The following is a 20012-nucleotide window of genomic DNA, read 5'->3' as shown; positions in this document are numbered from 1 at the left end:
CTCCCCTTCACCAAACTAGTAAGTTTTCCATCTCAAAGTAATCACCCTGCCACTTCTCTCTTCCCAGCTGAATCAGGAATTAATTGCATACTGCTGTATAAAGCTCTGGATCTACTTCCTAAAGCAGAACGCAATACAACCAGTCTCATATTTCTTTTCCTCTCTAACAGAGGAAAGGAGAGCATTAAGTGGACTCTAGAAAGGTTATCAGAGCTTTCAAACAAGAAACAGAGAATGAAAATATTAAAAAACAGCAAGACCTATCTGAAAAATTATTTTTCAGTTAATATGTGCAGCTGAGATCCTTACTGCTATTTCAGAATTTGAGTGAGCTTTGAGGGCCTCGCCGCATAACCTTCATCCCTCGAACTGAAATGCACCCACTACAAACCTGTCCAGGATTACAAAAACCTCATTGCTCTTTCCAGCAAGGGACAGCAGCTACAGAGAAAAGTTAACAATGGGAAAGCAAAAGGCTTGTTATGCCACTAGTGACCCTCCATGAGCAAGAACGTTTGTTGAAATAAGGCAAATATATTATACCTACTCCGAGAAATGACACAGTTGAGTGGGAAGAAGCAGTGATCTCAGGTTAATCTTATCACATAAGAGATGGCTTATTTCTAGCAATGAGAGGGCAATTTATCTGGCTTGGTCCAGGACTAACATGTCTGGCAAAAACATTTGGGGGAAAAAAAAAATGCAGTTTAGATACCACATGTTAGCTCATACAAAGGAATAACCCCGGGTTACAAAGCTTATAACAGCTCTGTTTATTCAGCTCTTCATTACAACCAAATAACGATGCACTTTTAGAAAACAGCTATTTTATCACATAGGAACCTATATACCAGCCTGGATCACAGGAAACTGCAATGACAAAGCCAACAGAGACAGACCTTATACTGGTAGACAAAGCCTCAGCTGAATGCTGGGGGTGACTCACCTTTTGGGAACTAATGATATTAACCAAACTGAGCTATGAAGAGCCTAGTACATCTCACCAGCCACTTCAAAGAGGGATGCTCACTGAACAGCCAAACACTGCACAGCCCAGCAAGAACTCAGGCTACTCTGTTTTCACCTCCCTCACAGAATTTGCTTGGAAAAACAAAGCAAATCTGGAAACACCCAGCATAAGTTACAGCAGACAAAAGATACTCAAAAATGATAGCGATAATCATGTGGCTTACAGGAGTCTTTGCTTACTCAGCCAGCCAGGTGTCCTGGCAGAAAGGATGGCAGGTGAGATTTCCCCTCTCCTGACAAAATGACATGTACTCATCAAAATATTCTAGTACAGATCCAGCCCAGATCTTTGTTATAGCAACACACACTAAACAGTTAACAAGTTTGTTATCTAGGACAACATGTTCTCTTTATATTTCACTCTTGTAAGTTTAGAAGAAAACCAATCAATATATGCAACAAACTCTTACCTTCTCCACATCCTCTGCCTCAGTTGCTGTGTACTGCAGGACTTCAGTGGTCTCACTGCAAAGAGGAAAAAAAAATTAATTTCCCTGACAACTGCTCTACCCATCTTTTCCCCTGTTCTGAAATGAAGCAGAAATGAAGTTAAAAGGCAAAAACAACCAGAATAATCACAATTTTTTAGAATGCTTATGGAGTTCTTGCAACAGAATTCCTCTTAGACCTATAAGTTGCTTCTTTCTTGGTGGAAAACTGTTTTTGAAGGGCAAAGGGCCTATGTTATGTACATAGTTTCAGTTCAAAAGAAACAAAAGAAAAATTCCACCTATGAATTTTTTCCATTTCACTAGTACAGATACATGCCCCAATTACAACTGCCCAATCTATTTGAAGCCAAGTGAAATTCTCAACCAGCCCAACCAAAAACTTCATTAGACCTTGCTTTTCAGAAGTACATTAACACCTGTGGCTAATTTCAAAGAAAAGAATACCTTCATTCATCATTATTTAGTAAGACTGAGCTAACTGAACCAATACAAAGGCAGGCAGCAGACTCTGTAAGTATAAAAACATTTAAGACAGGCGATAGCTTCCCGGTTACAAGATTATTTTCTTATTCAAACATCAGCCTTCACAGAAAAAGTCACTTGCACAGCAGGGCCACAGTAGGAGTTCCCATATGAACATGTTTCATTACCACATATGCACAGCTGCCTGAGTAACAGTCATTGCCAAACCTGCTCCAGCTGCCCTGGAAGGCCCTTCCTTCAGTGAACAATAAAATGGATGCCCAATGTGCACAGTATAGCAAACAAACATATAACAAACACAGCAAAGCAGAAGAGCATGGAGAAGAATCTGCAGACTTTTTGCTTAGCACAACCACTTCCAAGTTTAATCAGGATTAAGGCTGGCAATCTAAGTTACTTTAAGTGGTCACGTTATCAAAACAACTTAACTGCAGCAGTCCGAACTAGTTCCCGGTCTGCATTAACACTGGTCAGTGAAAACAACTCTAGTATAAAAATTCATTTATAAAATGCCTTTATTCCTACAAACCCCTAGGCTCCTAGTCAGCCATTCAACTGTTGCTCCTAAGAGGGGAATGACTTAGAGTTTGTTCTCAACTTGAGAACAAAGCAGAATGCCTCCCACAACTCTTCAGTCACAGAGAGAAAATAAATGACCTCTTTTTAAAGGGAGCTGCTTGACAGCGTAGCACGCATAACCCACATCTTCAATATCAACTGTCAGTAATCGAAGGGCAAGGTCAGACTTCACCAGTGTCTTATACTGGCAATTGCATTAACAATGCAGATCAAATCACTTGATACTCTGCAGATTATTAGGGCTTTCATTAAGAGAAGACAGCTGCTCAGCGGAAGCAGTATTGGATATGAAAGAGAACATTAGCAATCTTAGGGCTTTGGACCAGGAAAAGAAAAATCTAAAACCAAGAGCTCTTTGTTCAAAATCATGAGGTACTACTTGCTACAGCACCAAGCTCACAAATCACTACCCAAAGAAACATTGAAAGCCATTCATAAACACGCTGGACTAGAAAGGAAGCACCAATTTTAAGACAGCCAGATATCCATTATAAAACGCACCATTTCAAGCAGCATCAAGCTGCTCCAAATAAATGGAACAAGGTAACAGGAATTTTGTTAAGTGACAAACTAGACTGTTTTCCTGCTGCATTTCAAGAAAAGCAAGAGAACAAGCAAACACAAGCTTGAACAAGCAAACATAGGCTTGAACATGGAGAGCATTAAGGAGTTTGTTCAACAGTCTGTAATAACTCTTTCTAGCCTCTTTGACCCAGATTTTGGTCATCCTCAAGAGTTAGGGAATCAAATACTTAAGTCTGCCTACAGACTAGGAACCAGGCATAAATATTCTTCACTGCATCACCCTGCAAGCCAGCAGGTGAAGCTTCTGTACATTTATCCAATATACAAGCCATCAGTGAGGTCCAGAGATGCACAAAGCTAAAGTTTCACACATTCAGAACTCCCCCACATCAAGGGGAAAGAGACATCCTTCTTCAGACCCAAGCACAAAGATTGACCTGACAAGCTATTGTAAGCCCATCTGCTGATGAGGATGACAACCAGAGGGTGTTTGCTTGGTAAGCGTACTGACCATGTACAGACAAAGGGGAAAGAGTTGAAATCACAGCAGGACCAAGTCTAGGATTTAGCCTCACTAAACGCTACGGTATATTTCTGGATCAAATTGAGCTCCAAAGAACAAGCAGCATTTTTCTTCTCACCAGTGAATTCAAAACAGTTCTGCCCTCAGGGAGATGACAGTCCCAAGGCCTCCCACCCTCCCTCTCCATCCTTAGCCCCCTTCATTCCCTTCCAAGAGCTGTGGGGGATGCACTGGGAAGCAGCTGACCATACACCGCACCAACACCTTCTGCCCTGTATGAATGACAAGCTCAATACGAAGTTATCCAGTTCAATTGCTGACAGCGCAATTACACTGATTTACCCTGGGAGACGGAGCAAGAAAGCAAGGTGAAACAAGCAGGCTGCAATACACCTGAAGGCCTACTGTGATTTAAATGCAACTCAATCAGCTCCATGCATACACTGAACCTTGCACAATTACTGATTGTTTTGATGTAAAGGTAGGTCTGGCTCTGTGACCTTTAAGAGTTTCCCTTCCAGAAAGCTGTTTGAGGGACCAAGACTACTTCACATTCATGTACTTTTAGATTTTTCAGACAAACTGATTTTGGATAGAGCTCTTCTATAAGAATTTGGATAGCTGGCAAACTATAACAGTCTCATCTCAAGTTTACAGTGCATACATCCTTGGTTCCCAGACAGAGACAGCCAGGAGAACCCAGAGACGAGTACCTTTAAACTCTCAGAGCAAGTAGCAGTGCAGTCTTTATTTACCAGCACCAACAAACCCATCAAATCCTTTTTAAATGTGTAAGAGCATCAGGTATATGCTTCATGAGGTAGAGAAACAACTACAAAAGGGAACGGTCCCTTACCTGAAAGCCTTTCACCTCTCCCACCATACCACTGACAAGAAGCTAGCCAAAGCTGTGACAACTGAAAGGAAATTTTAGGAGAGAAAAATTCCAAACTCTCCAAAAAGGCCTGAGAAAGCCTTATACTGCATCACACTCTCTTCAGATCATGCAAACACAAAACCACATCTATAGCTATAGCTCCAAGAAAGCACACTAACCACTGTTGCAAGCTACCACAAAGAGAAGCAAAGGTGTTTATGACAACCACATACAAAACAGCATCAGAAAGGGAGACAGAACTTGTTTCCACGATGCAAACTGACCAGACTCCTGGTTTTGCCCCTGAAGAGCTCTTAACTATGGAAACATTTATACTTCCTTGTACCTGACTCCATGACAGCAAAGTCACAATGCCCCGGACAGCGGGATTAAAAAAAAAAAAAAAAAAAAAATACACTGCACATCAGGGCTCATTAGTTTTGCAACATATAAGGTAGGTCAATGAAATCAAATTAATTTACTATTGTACAACACTTCCCACACTCTGAATCTATTCAGAGTCAAAAAACACAGCTTTACAAAGCTCACACCCAAAAAGGCTTCATTTTTGATCTTCCAGCACTGCAACACAATTACGCACAGTTGTTATGCCATGAATGCAATACCCGGTCATTAGGACATAATACCATACCACATAGCACAACGACAATTTCTCACAACAGGATTTTATTTGATTGTCAGAGATTTTATGATTTGCACACATTTTTATTCAGACTTAGACGAAACATTTTGGTTTGCTAACCTGATCTCTGGTAAGAAGGTTTTCTTGTAAGCATCCTCAATGCCCTGGAGATACAAAGGAGACACCTTTTTCTCATATGGCTAAAACACAAACAGAAAACAATGATGTGAAATTACTTTTCTTTTCCCACCAGTACAGATTCCAGCCTAAACAGAAGGCACTGCCACAATATCTGCCAAGAGTTCACTCTTGTCTTAACAATGAAACATCTGAATGAACCACGTACACATCAATGAAAATTCAAAGAACTAAGACACACTTGGAGTGTTTAGAACTTTTTACACAGCAGTAAATATATCTAGAGTACCCCAAGGAACAAGTCAGTCTGTGTTAATCATTGCTTTGCCTTGTACTATTATGCCCATGGTGTTAATAATTAGCCATGTCAGTAAGATTCTTTTGATAAGCTTGTGAATCTAGAAAGAAAGGGAAAGTCAGGTTCAACAGAAGAATCTAAAAGCAAAAAAGTTTCTTCCAATTTATTTCAGTTTGTTACAGGAATCACCTCATTTGCCCTGAGGCTCACATAAACTAAGAGAACCATACATCAACAGCCTCAAAAAGATCAGCTTTCCAAGGACCAATCAATCTCAGCTACCTGCCCATTCAAGGAAGTTTTATATAAACATCCAGAAAAATGGAAGATTGTCTGAGACTGCCTTTTCAATGCGAGGGCCAACATGCACCCATTTGCTGTCTAAGTCAAGTGCATGGGCAACCATCCAGTCCAAAATCTTTCTTTAAAGTTTCAATGGATATCATACCTACTGTTAAAACAGTTCATCTTCCATACAGTGTACTTCAATGCCACATTTGCAAAATGCCAGGAGTTTCTCTAATCTACCATTGCTCCTTCAGTTCAATCCTAAAATTAAAATACATTTCCTGCTTGAAATACTCATTCAAGTTGCCCATTATGTTGGAAGGATCTGTGTCTCTGCTTGTTGGGCCTACTGGAGGGCTTTTCTTTTTCCAGTGCCCTGCAACAACAGCACGCTGAACATCAAACATTCCATCTGCCAAGGCGGCAGAATTCCCCAAAATACCATCCCCAAAACAAGCACTACAATGTTCAGTAGTGCCACTGAGTCAGAAAGTTACAAGTTACACCAGCAATTTCTGCCTAAAGGTCTCAAAAATGCCACCAACCTTTATGCTTACAAAAGAAAAAGAACTCAAATTCCCACGATACATTAAAAAGTTTCTAATTCTGTCACTGAAGTTGCCAAAAGAAAAACGCTATGGTTTTCCAGTACAAGAGTATCTTGTTCATTAAAGTGCAGAGGCACATTCAGTCATGGCCTAAACTGCTGGAGGGCAGAAGGGCAGAGCCATTCAACCAGCAGACTAAGCAACTCAGGCCATGCAGATCACAAAGCGGCAAGGGCAGCCTTCCATTTACGGCTTTGAAGCCGCTTCCCTTTGGCAATCATCAGGCTCCCTCTTAAATGAGCAGGAAACCACAAAACGAAATGCTACTAGGTCACCCTAGCACACTCACACTTCGAGAGAAACGGGCAACACCAGCATTTAAGAGACCTGACAATTTTCCTACAAGAAAGCTTTTCTTTGTTAATCTATCTGGCTTTCCACAGTTAAATACTTCACTCGACGAAATTTTCCATAGCCTTTGAACAAGGTACAAGGTAAACATTATTTAATCGTCATTACACATCTGAGACTACTTACAAGCACATGTCCAAGTATCACAGAAGGGGGATGCAAAAACCCAGACCAAAAACCTTCTTTAGATTAGTCATTATTGAAAAGCGCCCTACAGCTTTTCCGATCCAAGACTATTTCAACAAGCCAGCCACCTAATATGCTGATATAAAGAGAGGTAATTTGAAGACAATGCTACAGAACTAAGTTTATTTTCTTTTCTTTTTACCAGTAGTCTCCATCCAATACCACGGCTTCAAAAAAAGACATCTTGGAGAGAAACTATGCCACCCTCAAAGGGTTCTGAGAGCAAAAGTGAGAATGTTCCACAACTGTCAAAGATCAATAATAGGTAAGAGTCACATACCATGACCTCAGACTAGACTGAAGTTGCACTAGTGACAAGAAGCAACTGGACTTCTTATCAACTTCACATTAGAATAGCCAGAAAACACCCTGGGTTTTGTATTTCATGGAATACCTATACAAAATTAGTGTTTAGTTTAAAACTGGTGGTTTCACTGTGTTAATACAAAAGCACCAAACAGTAATTTTCTTAATTTCAGAAAGTTAACTGAACTTGCTGATCACAAGTGACCTGTGTTGACATTGTGTGGGTCTGAAAAAGCAGTCGGCTGGGGAAGCTGGAGACAGGGACCACAGCTGGGTCTTCCAATACTCAAAAGTACAGACAATCTTAGAGTGTATTGCAAGAAGCACATTACCTGGATATGACTCCTGATGTGGCAGCTACAGAGGCTGGTTTCTAAGAGCTGGTGAATTTTATACAGTTTCTCAGTACAGAAATGGCAGCATACTGCTGCAAGTCAAAAAGTTGATTTTTGCATTTTTTAGAGAAAACATACCGGAATACCCACACAGTCATCACCAACACACAGTTCTTACACCTAAGAGGATAAGAACCTTTTCAGAAGCAGAATTCTGCAGCAAAGCCCACAGGACTCATGCATAAAGGTTTGATTACAACAGACATTAACAGGCAGCAATAGCAGCAAGACATAAAATTACCTCGCCTTTATCTTGAATCCTCTTCTGCACCTCTGGGACAGGTACATCTATATAAATGACCAAGTGAGGTGGCAGGAATTCACAAATGCTGTTCTCTTTGATCTCCTTGTAGTGATCAAGACCTGTACAAAAAAAAATGAACCAAATACACTGGAGAGCTAAAGGCAGCCCAGCTGAACACGTACACACTTCACAAACGAGGACAAGTGCAATAGGAACAGTGTGATTATAATCTGTCTGGTAATGAACCCTCAATCATTTCCTGAGTGGTTTTTCCTGCACTTGCTAAACACATTCTATTTGCAATTAAACCACATCCTCCACCTTTGTATTTGTATCTCCTCTTCCTGGCTGATACAACAAGTTTAGGTAGGGTTTTCTTCAAATAGGATTCAGGAAGTTTTTAGAATAAACACTCTTCCAGAAACAGAAAGTAAAACACAATTAAACTAAGAAGCTGCATGCACTGTCACAAGAATCTAACATCAGCTATTATCAAAGAGGGGGTTTATTTCTAACAAGTTTAGAGAAACTTAGGTTTTGCCCACTATCATTTAGAGACAGCCCCTCAAAACATCAGGGAGAGACTGCAGCACTCGGGTCACCTGAGGTGACCACTGGCTGGGGCTGCCTTCTGCCACAGCCTCATCCACAAAATAAATAGCCCCAACCTCCCACAGAGATGACAGTGTGGCAAAGGTGAACAAACACAACTAAAGTCCCAGAGGTCATTACTGATTACTGGAAGAGAACTGAAAACGCATGCGCCCTCGGTGGCTCTAAAATGCCACATTAAATAAGCCTCACCACCCGCAGAAGAGCTGTTTCATGATACCGCTTCAGCAGAAGGTCACATGTTTCAAGAAGACTTTGCAAGAACTTGTACTCTATTTTCTACAAGGGGGGAAACCCAAGGATGAGGCAGGCATCTGCCTTGCCCTCCAATGCCTACAAGAAATCATGCTGAGGAAAACCAAATATTTTAAGGCATCACCAATCCAGCAACGTCCCTCTTCACCTGTACTGGAGGCATACTGTGCACTACTGTTACTCAGTAGCTCTGTGCTCCACGTGAGCAACAGCAGATCTTCTCTCCAAAAACACAACCACCAGGCTGCCCTTTGGAGGACCTCACCTTCCAATGCAGAAAAATGTATCTGAGAGGAGCTGGTCAGGTCTGTGGTTCTACCACATCAATAACCTAAAGCATTTTGTGGGTAATAGTTGGTGATTAGGAAGCCACACAGGTTCAGGGGAAGCATCAATTCAAATTAAAGTGGCACGGATAGCACAGGCTCCATTAAACCTAAATCTAGTGCAAGCTTTCTTCAATAAGGCTCATTGGCTTAGCTAGAAATGTAGTGCCAGGCTTTCAAATTCAAACAGTTTGTGAAAAATTTAAAGCCCACTGTGCTTGGCACCACAGTAAGTCAGCAGTACCTCTAATCAAGATGTATGCTGTGTAAGGATTCCAGCAATCCATTACTTATTACTAGCATTTTATATTAAATAGAAATTGTGGGTCGCTGGGCTTTGTTTGCGTCACCACCACAGAGCAGTAAGACAGTTCATTACAACCAGCTCTCAAACACATTCAGCAAGAAGTTGCAACTTACAGCAGGTGTTAAAAAACAAATATACACCTCCTAAATCTAAGCCAAATCAAACAGGACTGAAGCAGCACGAGGCAGTCAGGGGAACAATTATCTTCACCTGATGAGTAGTCAAAATGCCAGATTTGCTAAGAACAGGCAGAAACAAGAATTTCAACAGCAATTTACTAAAGGGTCAGCTGATGACTGGGCTTTACGGTTATTTTCTACATACTTTCAAACTCAGCGCTAAGTTTGCACATTTGGCTGTGGCTGGTCTCCTATGTGTCTCACAACTGCTCCATTCCTAGCCAAGGGATGGAGACTCTACGCATCTGTCCACAAGGCACCAGCACAGTAACACTGCACTGCTCAGGAGCTCACCACCCATAACCCCAAACCACAGAATCACACCCAGGTTGGAAGGAACATCCACAGATCATGTTGTTCAGCCACTCTGCTCAGAATGGGGTTAACTAGAGCAAGTGGCTCAGGACTGTGTCCGAGTGTTCTGAGTATCTCCAGGACAGAGATCCCACAGCCTCCCCAGGCAATCTGCTCTAAGGTTTCACTACCTTTACAGTAGAAAATGTTTTTTTCTTATAAATTGAACCTCTTGTATTTCAAGGCCCTTTGCCTTTTGTCCTCTCACTAAGTGCCACTGAGGAGAGACTGGATCCACACAGTACTTTTCCCCCTTCAAGTATTTTTAGACATAAACACCATCAGGGATTTATACAACCCCCTGAGCCTTGCCTTCTCTTCTCCAGGCCAAAAAGCCCCAGTTCTCTCAATCTCTCTTCATGCATTGGATGCTCTAGTTTCTTAATGACCTTCAGGGCTTTTGCTAGACTCCCTCCAGTAAGTTCACATCTTTTTTTTTTTAACTGGTAGCCCAGAACTGGGCACAGTACTCCAGATTTGATGAGAGCAACATCCTCGTCCCCTGGGATACACTAGTTATTGGCCTCCAGCTGGACTTTGCACTGTTGATCACAATCCTTTGAGCCCAGCAGTTCAGCCACTTTTCAATTCACTGCCTGCGTAACTAAACCATCAGTTTTTCAGTGATGAGGTTATGAGAGACAGCACTGAAAGCCTTGCTTAATATAAACAATAGCCACTGCTCTCTGCTCATCCACTGAGCTAGCCTGCTATGAGGAGCTGACTAGCAGCTGTTTAAGTGTGACTTCCTTTTCATAAAACTATGACGACTATTATCCATCACCTAAACATCTTCATATGTTTGGACATTGCTTCCAGGAGGATTTGCTCCATCAGATCAAGCTGAGGCTGACTGGCCTGTAACTCCCTGGATCCTCCTCCTTGCCCTTCTTGAAGACAAGGGCAACATTTGTCTTCTCTGACATTTGCAACAGGCCTGGCTCTTTAAGGCAAGTAGGACAAACCTTGCTGACCCATTATTTACCTCCCACCTAATACTCCAAGATCATGGTCTGCCCAAAGGGCCTCTAGTCTTCATCAGCATCCTCACCACATGTTCAGGGAACTACAGGAGTCTCTGGCTGACAGGACACGAGCAATACACAGAATACATGTTCTTTAACATATCAGCAGAACCCAAGCCTCAAAGAAAACCTGGAAGTCTCATGGCTGGAGGTTGGTCCTTGATGCACAGAACAGCAAGGTGCTAAGCACCTTACAAACAACTCTGAGTATTTCAAGGACACCATCTTCCAAGCAGGCTTTTTTGTTTCTTTTTTAAAACCTAAACTACCACACTTCTGACAGATTACAGCAAAATAACTTCCTTTGGCATGCAAGTAACTTACATCGCTTGTGGATATAGCCTTGTTTAAACATTGCATCCAGAAACACAAAGTCGCTGTAGGGAGAGCGCTCCATCACCACACCTTGTCCTGCAATTGAAAGGAGGTTCCAGTCAGCAAGGCTCAAAGAGACTGCTGGCAGAAACATTTAAAATTATAGACAATACTTCTATTACAGTCAATTTTCTGAATGCTTTTCTAGAAAATTTAAATAAAACCAAAGAGCAAGCTTTTGGCTCACTACAACATACTGGATACGTATGCTGAATGAACATGCCTGTCTCACCCACATATTCTCCTACTGTACCTATTACTACAGTAGCTTAAACGTGTCAAACTTTCTAAAATCCACATATTTTCATCATTTGTGGAAAACACTAAAGCATAAGCAACAGGTAAATCAGTGTTGGTATAGGAAATCTTCTCTCAACAGAAGACACTCAAATTGTAACACCACCACCACACAACAGTATTTAATGAAATAAAGACTGAACAAAAGACACCATTAGGAACTAAGCCTAGGAAGAGTTTTAAAAAGGCCACACAACACAAAGCTATCTTGGTATGTTTAAAATGCCTTTTTGAGAATAATCAGGGCTTGCCAAATGAAAACTAATGAACTTGGTAATGTGTACATATTTCCTTTGCTAGAAAGGATATAAGATACTGCTCCAACAGAAAACATGCAAAGTATTTTTCCAAATGGCTGCTCACATGTACTCACTAAGGGGGGAAAAATATAAAAAGCTTAACCATACAAGAGCCTTCCATTTTAAAATGCAGGTATTAGCAAAGCACTTACACAGCTTACTTGCAACTTACACTCAGATGTTAATTCAGAAATGAAATTTATTCACTGTGAAATCTAACCTGTGCTCAGCAGATGCTCCAATGCATCAGCATACTGTAAAACACGATTACCAAACAGCCAAGCTTGCAGTCGATAAGAGTGTCCATCAGGGCATTTCGGATCATTGTAAAACCTCTCTAGGTTACAGAAACCATTAAATTTCTCATGCAGCAGCGTTCTGTCTGCTGTGATTCTGTTTAGGTAATGGAGATCTGCTTCTGGGAAGTATTTCATCCCTGACAAAAAAGAAACCCACAACAGAGCACCAATCAATATATACGTTTTGTTCCTTTACAGTAAACATCTATGCAGCTCAAATATATAGCTTTACATTGAACAACTCTTGAAAACAGCAGAAAAACCTTTGGTCAATCACATCACAGAGGGCAGACAAACCCAAATTTCAAGTATTGCCACCTTCCACCTCCCCAGTGCGAGCTGAGCTATCATTCTACGCAGAATCTTTTTGCCACCAATCCTCTAATCCCCTTGATGCTCTGGTGTACACCCATGCAGAAAATCCTACCTCTCGAGGTGCTCAGTGACTCTACCAGAGGTAGGAGCTCAGGGAGCAAAATGACTTCATTAGAACTGATTTTTTTTCAAAACAAATCATACCTACACAAGCATCCCACGGATCTGACAAATATCCCATCCTCATCTCAAGCCTCACCAACATTTTACTCTCCCCTTACCAATAAGCTTTCCACATTAACTGTGGCACTGCCTAAGTAATAATTCAAGAGTTTATTGGTGAACTAACTTTCTTTGCACAAGAATGACAACCGTAATGACAAATTCTATTAACTATTACAGAAATAGGTAAAATAAGAGATACCTAGTTTTTCTGCTACTAGTTTTGCAAGCTTGCCCTTCCCAGAAGATAAGTTTCCCTCCACTGTAAAGACTTTGCTGTATTCAGTGAACTTTCCCATAGCTCTGTCTCCCAACATATAAGCCAGCCAACCATACTCCAAATTCCACTTGGGGCTGATATGAATTCTTGCCTGAAAAAAAAACACACCAAAATTAAATTTTCAGTTTTCTTAGCTGAACTGGGCACGCTCAATATGCAGCTTTTTCAGACCTTCTGCACATGCATGAAGATACATACTCGCACATCTAATACAAGGAATTTTCATACAGTATAGTGCTGCCATTTCAGCTTCACAACTGAAGCAATATTTAGGCTGAGAAGCTCTTCATGAAAAAGCAAGGCTGAGAAGGCAGAAACCATAAAACAACTTTCAGTGCCTTTAAAACTTGAAGTGGGACTGCTCTGCCAGAACTCCACTCTGAACCTACACAATGACAGAAACTTCTCAGATTTACTGAAGGCCACAGACATGACGTGCCCTGCATTCCCAAGGGAGATCAAACAGTAAACTTTTGCTTGTACTTTTGTTTGTTTGCTTGTTGTTGGGTAGATATTAACATTAAACCCTCCCCCAGACCCTCAGAAATTCCTCCCAGACTCTCAGGTGAGTTCCAGCTCCATTTCTGCATGAGACAGTATCTGGGCAAAGGTGGAAAGAAATAACCACCCATAAAGCTGAAAGCAGCACCTTACTGAGCCCTGCTCAGCAAAGCTGCCCAGAAACCTTGGCAAAAATCGAGTAAGTCTTCTGAGCAACGTAGTGGCATTACACATATGAGATTTTATTTTTGTTTAAAATTCTTCTGCTTGCACCACCAAAGACCACATTCCCAAGGTGAAGGTCACTGGGTCACCACGCTCTGCTCTCAGGTATTTACTCATGCCTTTACCTAGGTATTTACTCATGCCTTTACCTTAAATCTCACCTCGTCTCCACCGTCCCTGCACTGGCCCACCGGGAATATCCCCTCCTAAGGGGCAGCCCAGCATCCCCCCGCCCTAGGGCCGCTCCCAGGAGCACAGGAACGCCGGTGGGAGCGAGCAGAGGCCGGCCCGGGAGCCCAGCCCCGCTGCTGAAGGGCGGGGAGAGGGCGCCAGCAGCACAGGCCGCAGCGGCCCCAGCACCCCAAGGTGAGCCCGCCCGGCCGCGCCGAGGGGCGGCCGCCGCAGCCGAGGGAACGCGGCTGGGCACAGGGCCCTCCCCCTTCCCCGGCCCCGCTCACCGCCGGTACAACGGAGCTCCCCAGGCGGCCCCGAGCGGCGGCGGCCGCGGCCGGACCCAGCTTGGCCACCCACAAGGACATGGCGGCGCTGAGGTGACGGCGCCGGCCCCGCCGCGACGATAAGTTGCGGGCGCGGGGTGATGACGTCACGGATAGCCCCGCGGCGCCACGCCCCCTCCCGGGGTCACGCGGTGCCCGCCGCGGCTGTTCCCGCCGCTGGCCGCGGGGGCCGGTGGCGGCGCCACCCGCGGTGACACCCCCGTCCGCTCCGGTGCTGCCCAGCCCCTGGGAGCGCTGCCGGGGCGGGCGGGCAGCCGCGCTTTGCCCCGCCGGCGGGAGGCAGGGCCCGGGGGCGCCGGGTTGGCCCTGGGGGGTCCCGGTACAGGCAGAGCGGGCAGGGGGCGAGGGGCAGGGAGCTGCCCGCCTCTCCCGCGCTGTGCCCGGCAAAGCAGAGCTCCCTCACGCCTCCAGTGTCGCTTTTCTGGCAAACGTTGTTCCCTCGGGAAGTCCCACGGCTCCGGGAGGAGAACCGGTGGTGGGACAATGGCACGGCTGCATGGTGTCCTTGGTGGCTCCGCGGGCATTGACCCCTCGGCCCAAATGGGCAGGCGGCCTCGTGCCACAGCCCCCCACGCTCCCCCTGCCCGCTGGGTCCGTGGGTCAGGGGCGGTGGGATTGCCAGGGCTTGAGCTCTGGGGATGCGAGTTGCTTATTCCTGGCTTTCCTGCCATGACAGGCTTTCCAGCCACACTGTCCATCGTGTCGCTTCCCATCAGCCGCCGTGTGGGCTCACACAGTCGAACGCGAAGGGTGCAGCCCGGGCGCCCCCCTGCCTCCTCACCCCCGCCGGGGCACCCAAGGCAGCCTCACCTGCTACCCGGCTGGGAGCTGCAAGACTCACGGCGGGACCTAAACCCCTAACCCTAAAAACCCCTAACCCTAAAAACTGCTCCCCGTTCCAGACTGGTGGGGACCCAGCCGTTAAAATGAAGGCCCCGGTGGCTGGCTACCCACAGCATTCCGGATTTACACAGCCAAAGAGGTGGAAACCAAGACCTACCTCCTTCTCCAGCTCTTTGGGAGCTGGTGACCTGGGACAGTTCCCACTTCCCCATCTAAAATGCTTTGGGCCTTTGATTTGGGCTGTGTTTGCTAGCCATTGCTAGCAGGGGACAGCATGACACCCTCCGTACCGGCACCTTAGAGTCATCCCCTCCCTCTCTGGATTCTCGCTGTTCTCAAAGAAGAGGATGGTGAAGGTCCATCAGCCTCCGTGTGCATTTGTCACTCTCTGATGCCACCAGCTGCCAGCCTGAGGTTGCTTGGCCACCATGGAGAGAGAACCCTCATAACTCTCTGCAGAGCGAAGAGCATCTGCCTGGTGCTTCTCACTGTTGCTCTCTGCTTGTGGCAGAGCTGCATGGGCCTCCTTCAGGAGGGATGGGAGTCAGTAACATTGATGGCCTCCAGAAATGAAAGATGGACTGGGAATGGAGGCTACAATGAGGTGGCACAGAGAGGACACGGGGGACAACTCACCAGCGTGTGCTTCTGCAGTCAAGATGTACCCAGCCTGTTTGGGCAAATCCCGCAGCAGGCTCAGTGCTCGGGTGGCAGCAGCCAAGGACAAGCTCCTCATGCAAGCATTGGAGCTGGCCAGCTGCAGCTCGGGCCAACCCTACCACTGCTGCCTGCAGCTGGGACTGGGGGTGCTGCAGGAGAAGGGATGCTTTAACCTTAGGGCAGGAGAAGACACCTGGAAAGCACCCTAATGCCCACCCAGCAGGCAGACGTGGTGGTGGCGAACTTCACCGCTGCTCTTGGAGGTTTTGCTGATCTTTGCCACAAGATGGGGCTGGGTAATGCTGAAGGAAAGCTGCTTTCCCCCTGCCCGCCACCATGACTTGTCCCCTGGAGCTGTGTTAGGAGCACCGACAGGTCCCCATACCTCCCAGGGCTTGCTGGAGACTTTGAGAAAGGCTGCCAAGATGCTGTTCACATCTGGGGGTATCACATCCAAAGCATCTTCTCTGTAGAAGCTGCTCCTGTCTCCATACTGCTGCAGTGACCAGTGGCAGTTTTGCTTCCCCTTACTTTTTGTTTTGCTGCTCCATGTTTGCCAACAGGAAAGCTGGAGAAACTGTTCTGCTTTGGGAAGCTTGCAGAGCAGATTTGCTTTGCATCCGAAAATATCCATCTGCCTGGCCAGCCTGACCTCCTGTGTTGGTCAAGGAGCAGAAAACTGCAGAGAAATCTCTGAATGAACCAGAGTTTCTGGCTCTCTAACACTCAGCTTTTCACCGAGCTTGGAAATACCTCGTTGAAACAAGTGGTGGGGGTAGGAGCCAGATCAAGGAGATGTCAGAGCAGGAAGGGACAGCTGTGCCCCTTGCCAAGTATCTCCCTGGTACCTAAGACCACGCTCCCTGGGATGAGATTTCTTTAATTTGCTGGAAAAGAAACTCTTCCAGAAAAGGGAGCAAGTGCAGGCTTAGTGCTGCCTTTGCTGCCTTGCGGAGCAGGTCTGCTGCCACTCTGGGCCAGCTCGGAGAGCCAGGGGGGCAGAAAACCATCACTGTCACCTGCAGGGTTAGTCCCTGCAATGCTCTGCTGACATGGCAGGGGCTGGCACTGCTCCCTAACCTGTGATCAGTCTCTGCCTGACTTCTTCCTCTATAATCACATTTCTTCATCTCTTTATCTCCTGCTTTCAACCATCACATAATTCCCAGCCTGCTGTCTCCTTAGGGACTGGCGTAGCTTGTGGGGGAGGCAGGGCAGCTCCTTGCCGGTACTGCCAGCGAGATGGCCACACTTCCAGCCCTGTCCTGAGCCCCATCCAGCGGAAGCTGTGGGGCTGCACCACATCAGCATGGGCCCTGCCTGTGCCAAGGTCCTCCTTGGCTCCCAGTTCATCATCTCATTGCCTCTACTACAAGCCTTGACCCTCAAGTGCTGCAGGGTCTTGCCCCCATGGCTCCCCTGGATCTTTTCCCCCTTCACTCCCCCCAGTCCTGCCTGCCTATGACCCTGGGCTCCATAATTACTCCCAAACCTGGGGGTCCTCAGCACTGACCCCCACCCCCTCCCCACTCAGCCTCTGGGGGCTTTTTGTAAATCCCCATCTCTGTCTCAGCTCCGAGCCCCCATGCCTTGTCCCTGCCTCAGATTGGTGTCACCCTGACAAAGCCCCGTGGTGACCCACCACAGGCATAGCACTTCATAAGGGACATCTACCTGCATGAGGGATGTTGGTGGATGACCTGCCAGGTCTCTGCAAGCACCAGCCAACCTCACGCTCTGCTCACGGCTCTGTAGGCTTCATTAATCTCAGCCTCAAGCACCTAGACTTGTGCTTAGGCTGTACCTTTGCCTGTGTCTATGTGTGTCCCTCTCTAATGGCCCTGTGCGTGGGCAGCCCTTGGATCTATACTGCAGGTAGCCTTGTCCCTGGTCCTGTCTCCCCGATGGACCTTGGAGCTATGCTGCAGCCTCCTCTCATGTTCACCCTCCATCTCCTGCTGCTCCTGGGCTCCTCCAGGCTGAGCTGTGCCTGGGGCTGTCACCAGAGGCTGCCCATGGCACCACCACTTCCCCTGGGTGCTTCATCAGGGAGGACACCTATGGCTTATCCAGCCCCCAGGACAGCCCTGCTTCCATTGTTCCTTGGCAGGGATTTGGGATGGGAGGGGATGTCATCACACTGCTGAGCACTGAGTCTCAAGCACAACAAATCCTCAATTACACACTGGACCTGCTTTGATACTAGAGATGAATTATTTTCTTCCTTTCCAGCTTGAGCATCTCCATGGCTTCCAAACTGGACAAGAGGGTTTCCTTACTGCCGTTTCTTGTCCTTGAGCTCAGGCCATCATGGTCAGATTTACCTCCAGGGATACTCTTGCACTGGATGGCCAAAGATCAGTGCCCTGGTGAAAGCCAGTAACAGACTTTTGACCTTCCTAACTACTGTACAAGGGACTGTGAGAAGTCACCGTGCTGGAGATGATGAATATCATCAAAGACAAGGCAGCTCTACCAGTTTTTACTGGGTGAAGGCTTGCCCCTGCTCTGCCATGATTAGGTTTAGGCACTTTTCTCATAAAGCACAACAGCCAGATTTTCTCCCTCCACCTGTCACCTATTCCCAACCTCAAGTCTGCAGGAGAGATGGATACAGGCAAACAGTTATAAACCCACAGACGCTTATTTCTGCCTTTTGCTTTGGTAGAGCTGCGCAGCTGAGTTTCACAGTGGCTGAAATCTGGACCCAGGGATGTCCTCTGGAAACTGCCTTCCCACAGCCCTGCCTGCCCCCGAGACACCCAAGAACTGGGCAGCCCGTGGTGCTGGCAGCTGGGACACCTTCCTCCCCCAGCTTCCCTTCTCCACTTGATGGAGACACTGGAGTGCAATTTCCAGGGCTGGGCTGCATCTTTGCCTGCCTTATTAAAAGCATGGGTAAATTACTGTGCATCTATGTATGGTCTAGGAAAGTTATAAACAAATGTATTAACACATTTCCCATCAAACTGACATCAGCTTTGCTGACCTGGGACATTTTTTATATCATTAGCTGCTTCTGCTTTGCCCTTTGGCAAGAAGTGATCAAGTGTCATTTCAAAAATTTATCCCTGGAATTTGCAAACAGCTTAAAAAAACCAAACCACATACGATGTGTGTGGGTCTGGCTTTCTATCCTTTACAGCTCTGTCTGCAATGTGCTGGCACGTCAGGCAAGTCTTTCCAGTGAGAGGGTTGGAAAAACTCGGCAGTGGAGGCTGCAGGGCTGTCAGGATGCTGAAGGGGTGACCAGAGCAGGGGACGAGCTGACACCCCAGGGACCATCTCTCCATGTTCCTCTGTACCCACGTGGGAATAAGAGAGATATTCCCACAGCTCCAGGAGGTCAAGCTCTGCCCGATCCATGCTGGAAACTCTGCTGTTTGACACCAGTGTCCTAAATGGGGTGTGAATGGTGAGGAGGCTGCATTTGGTGATGTTTACTCGTCCTAGGGAGGATGTCAAAGGGGTGTTACAGGATGGAGCAGTAAAATAGCAGGTCCTGTTCAGTGCAGGTAACAGCACAAGTGATGCAGGTGGGAGCAGGCAGTCTCACGCCTACACATAACACATGGGGCTCTGAGCCTCGCCTCACCGCTCAGGAGAGGTGTCTCATCCCTGAAAATGTCAACTCAGCAAGGATCAAAAAGGGAAAGTGGTGAGGAAAGGTGGAGCAAGGAAAACAAAGGACATCATTTGGCACCAGTATGAATCCACAGGTTTTTTGCTGTCCTTCTCACCTCAGAAGGGACACGGTGGAATGAGAAAAAGCTCAGAGGAGGGCAAACAAGGAAAACCAAAGATCCAAGCGACCACGTGAGTGGCGGAAGCCAGGCTTTCAAACCAGGTCAGGGAAGGTGGGCATTTGTGCAGTGCGAGTCGGACTGCGCAACTCATTGCCAAACGGTGCTAAACGGTCACGCAGATTCAAGGGGAGCCTGGAAGAGCATTACTGGGTAGAAGCCATATCTGGCTGAGGAAAGCACCGAGGCTAAAAATAGTTGGAGGCCAGGAAATTCCTCAGGGGAATATCAAATTTGCTTGTCCCATTCTTAGTCTTGCTGTGGCTGCTGCTGGATACCAGCCAGACTCACCTCCCAACGTGCCACCACTCTGTGCCGTGGCACGTAGCTGCCGGTACCACCAATGCAGCTGTGAAAGCACAGGGTTGTCCACCATGCTTTCCTCCCACTGG

General features: G+C 46.2%; 1 protein-coding gene across 1 annotated transcript in view; it reads right to left on the bottom strand.

Annotated features, from left to right (window-relative positions):
• NDUFA10 (NADH:ubiquinone oxidoreductase subunit A10) overlaps positions 1 to 14408 on the bottom strand; it is a 43111-nt gene extending 28703 nt beyond the window's left edge. The window contains exons 1-7 of the mRNA XM_080398417.1: positions 14255 to 14408; positions 12993 to 13161; positions 12175 to 12390; positions 11308 to 11394; positions 7923 to 8044; positions 5232 to 5311; positions 1440 to 1494 (exon numbers count right to left, since the gene is read on the bottom strand). Coding sequence (XP_080254543.1) covers positions 1440 to 1494; positions 5232 to 5311; positions 7923 to 8044; positions 11308 to 11394; positions 12175 to 12390; positions 12993 to 13161; positions 14255 to 14335 — 810 coding nt within the window. The 5' untranslated portion in view covers positions 14336 to 14408. The remainder of the gene's footprint in view (positions 1 to 1439; positions 1495 to 5231; positions 5312 to 7922; positions 8045 to 11307; positions 11395 to 12174; positions 12391 to 12992; positions 13162 to 14254) is intronic.
• Positions 14409 to 20012: the final 5604 nt, after the last annotated feature.

Source organism: Falco punctatus (genome assembly GCF_963210335.1).
Source record: "Falco punctatus genome assembly, chromosome: 8".
In the NCBI taxonomy this organism is placed as follows: domain Eukaryota; kingdom Metazoa; phylum Chordata; class Aves; order Falconiformes; family Falconidae; genus Falco; species Falco punctatus.
Note: the sequence above shows the minus strand (reverse complement) of the source record. Positions and strands in the feature narration are given on the sequence as shown.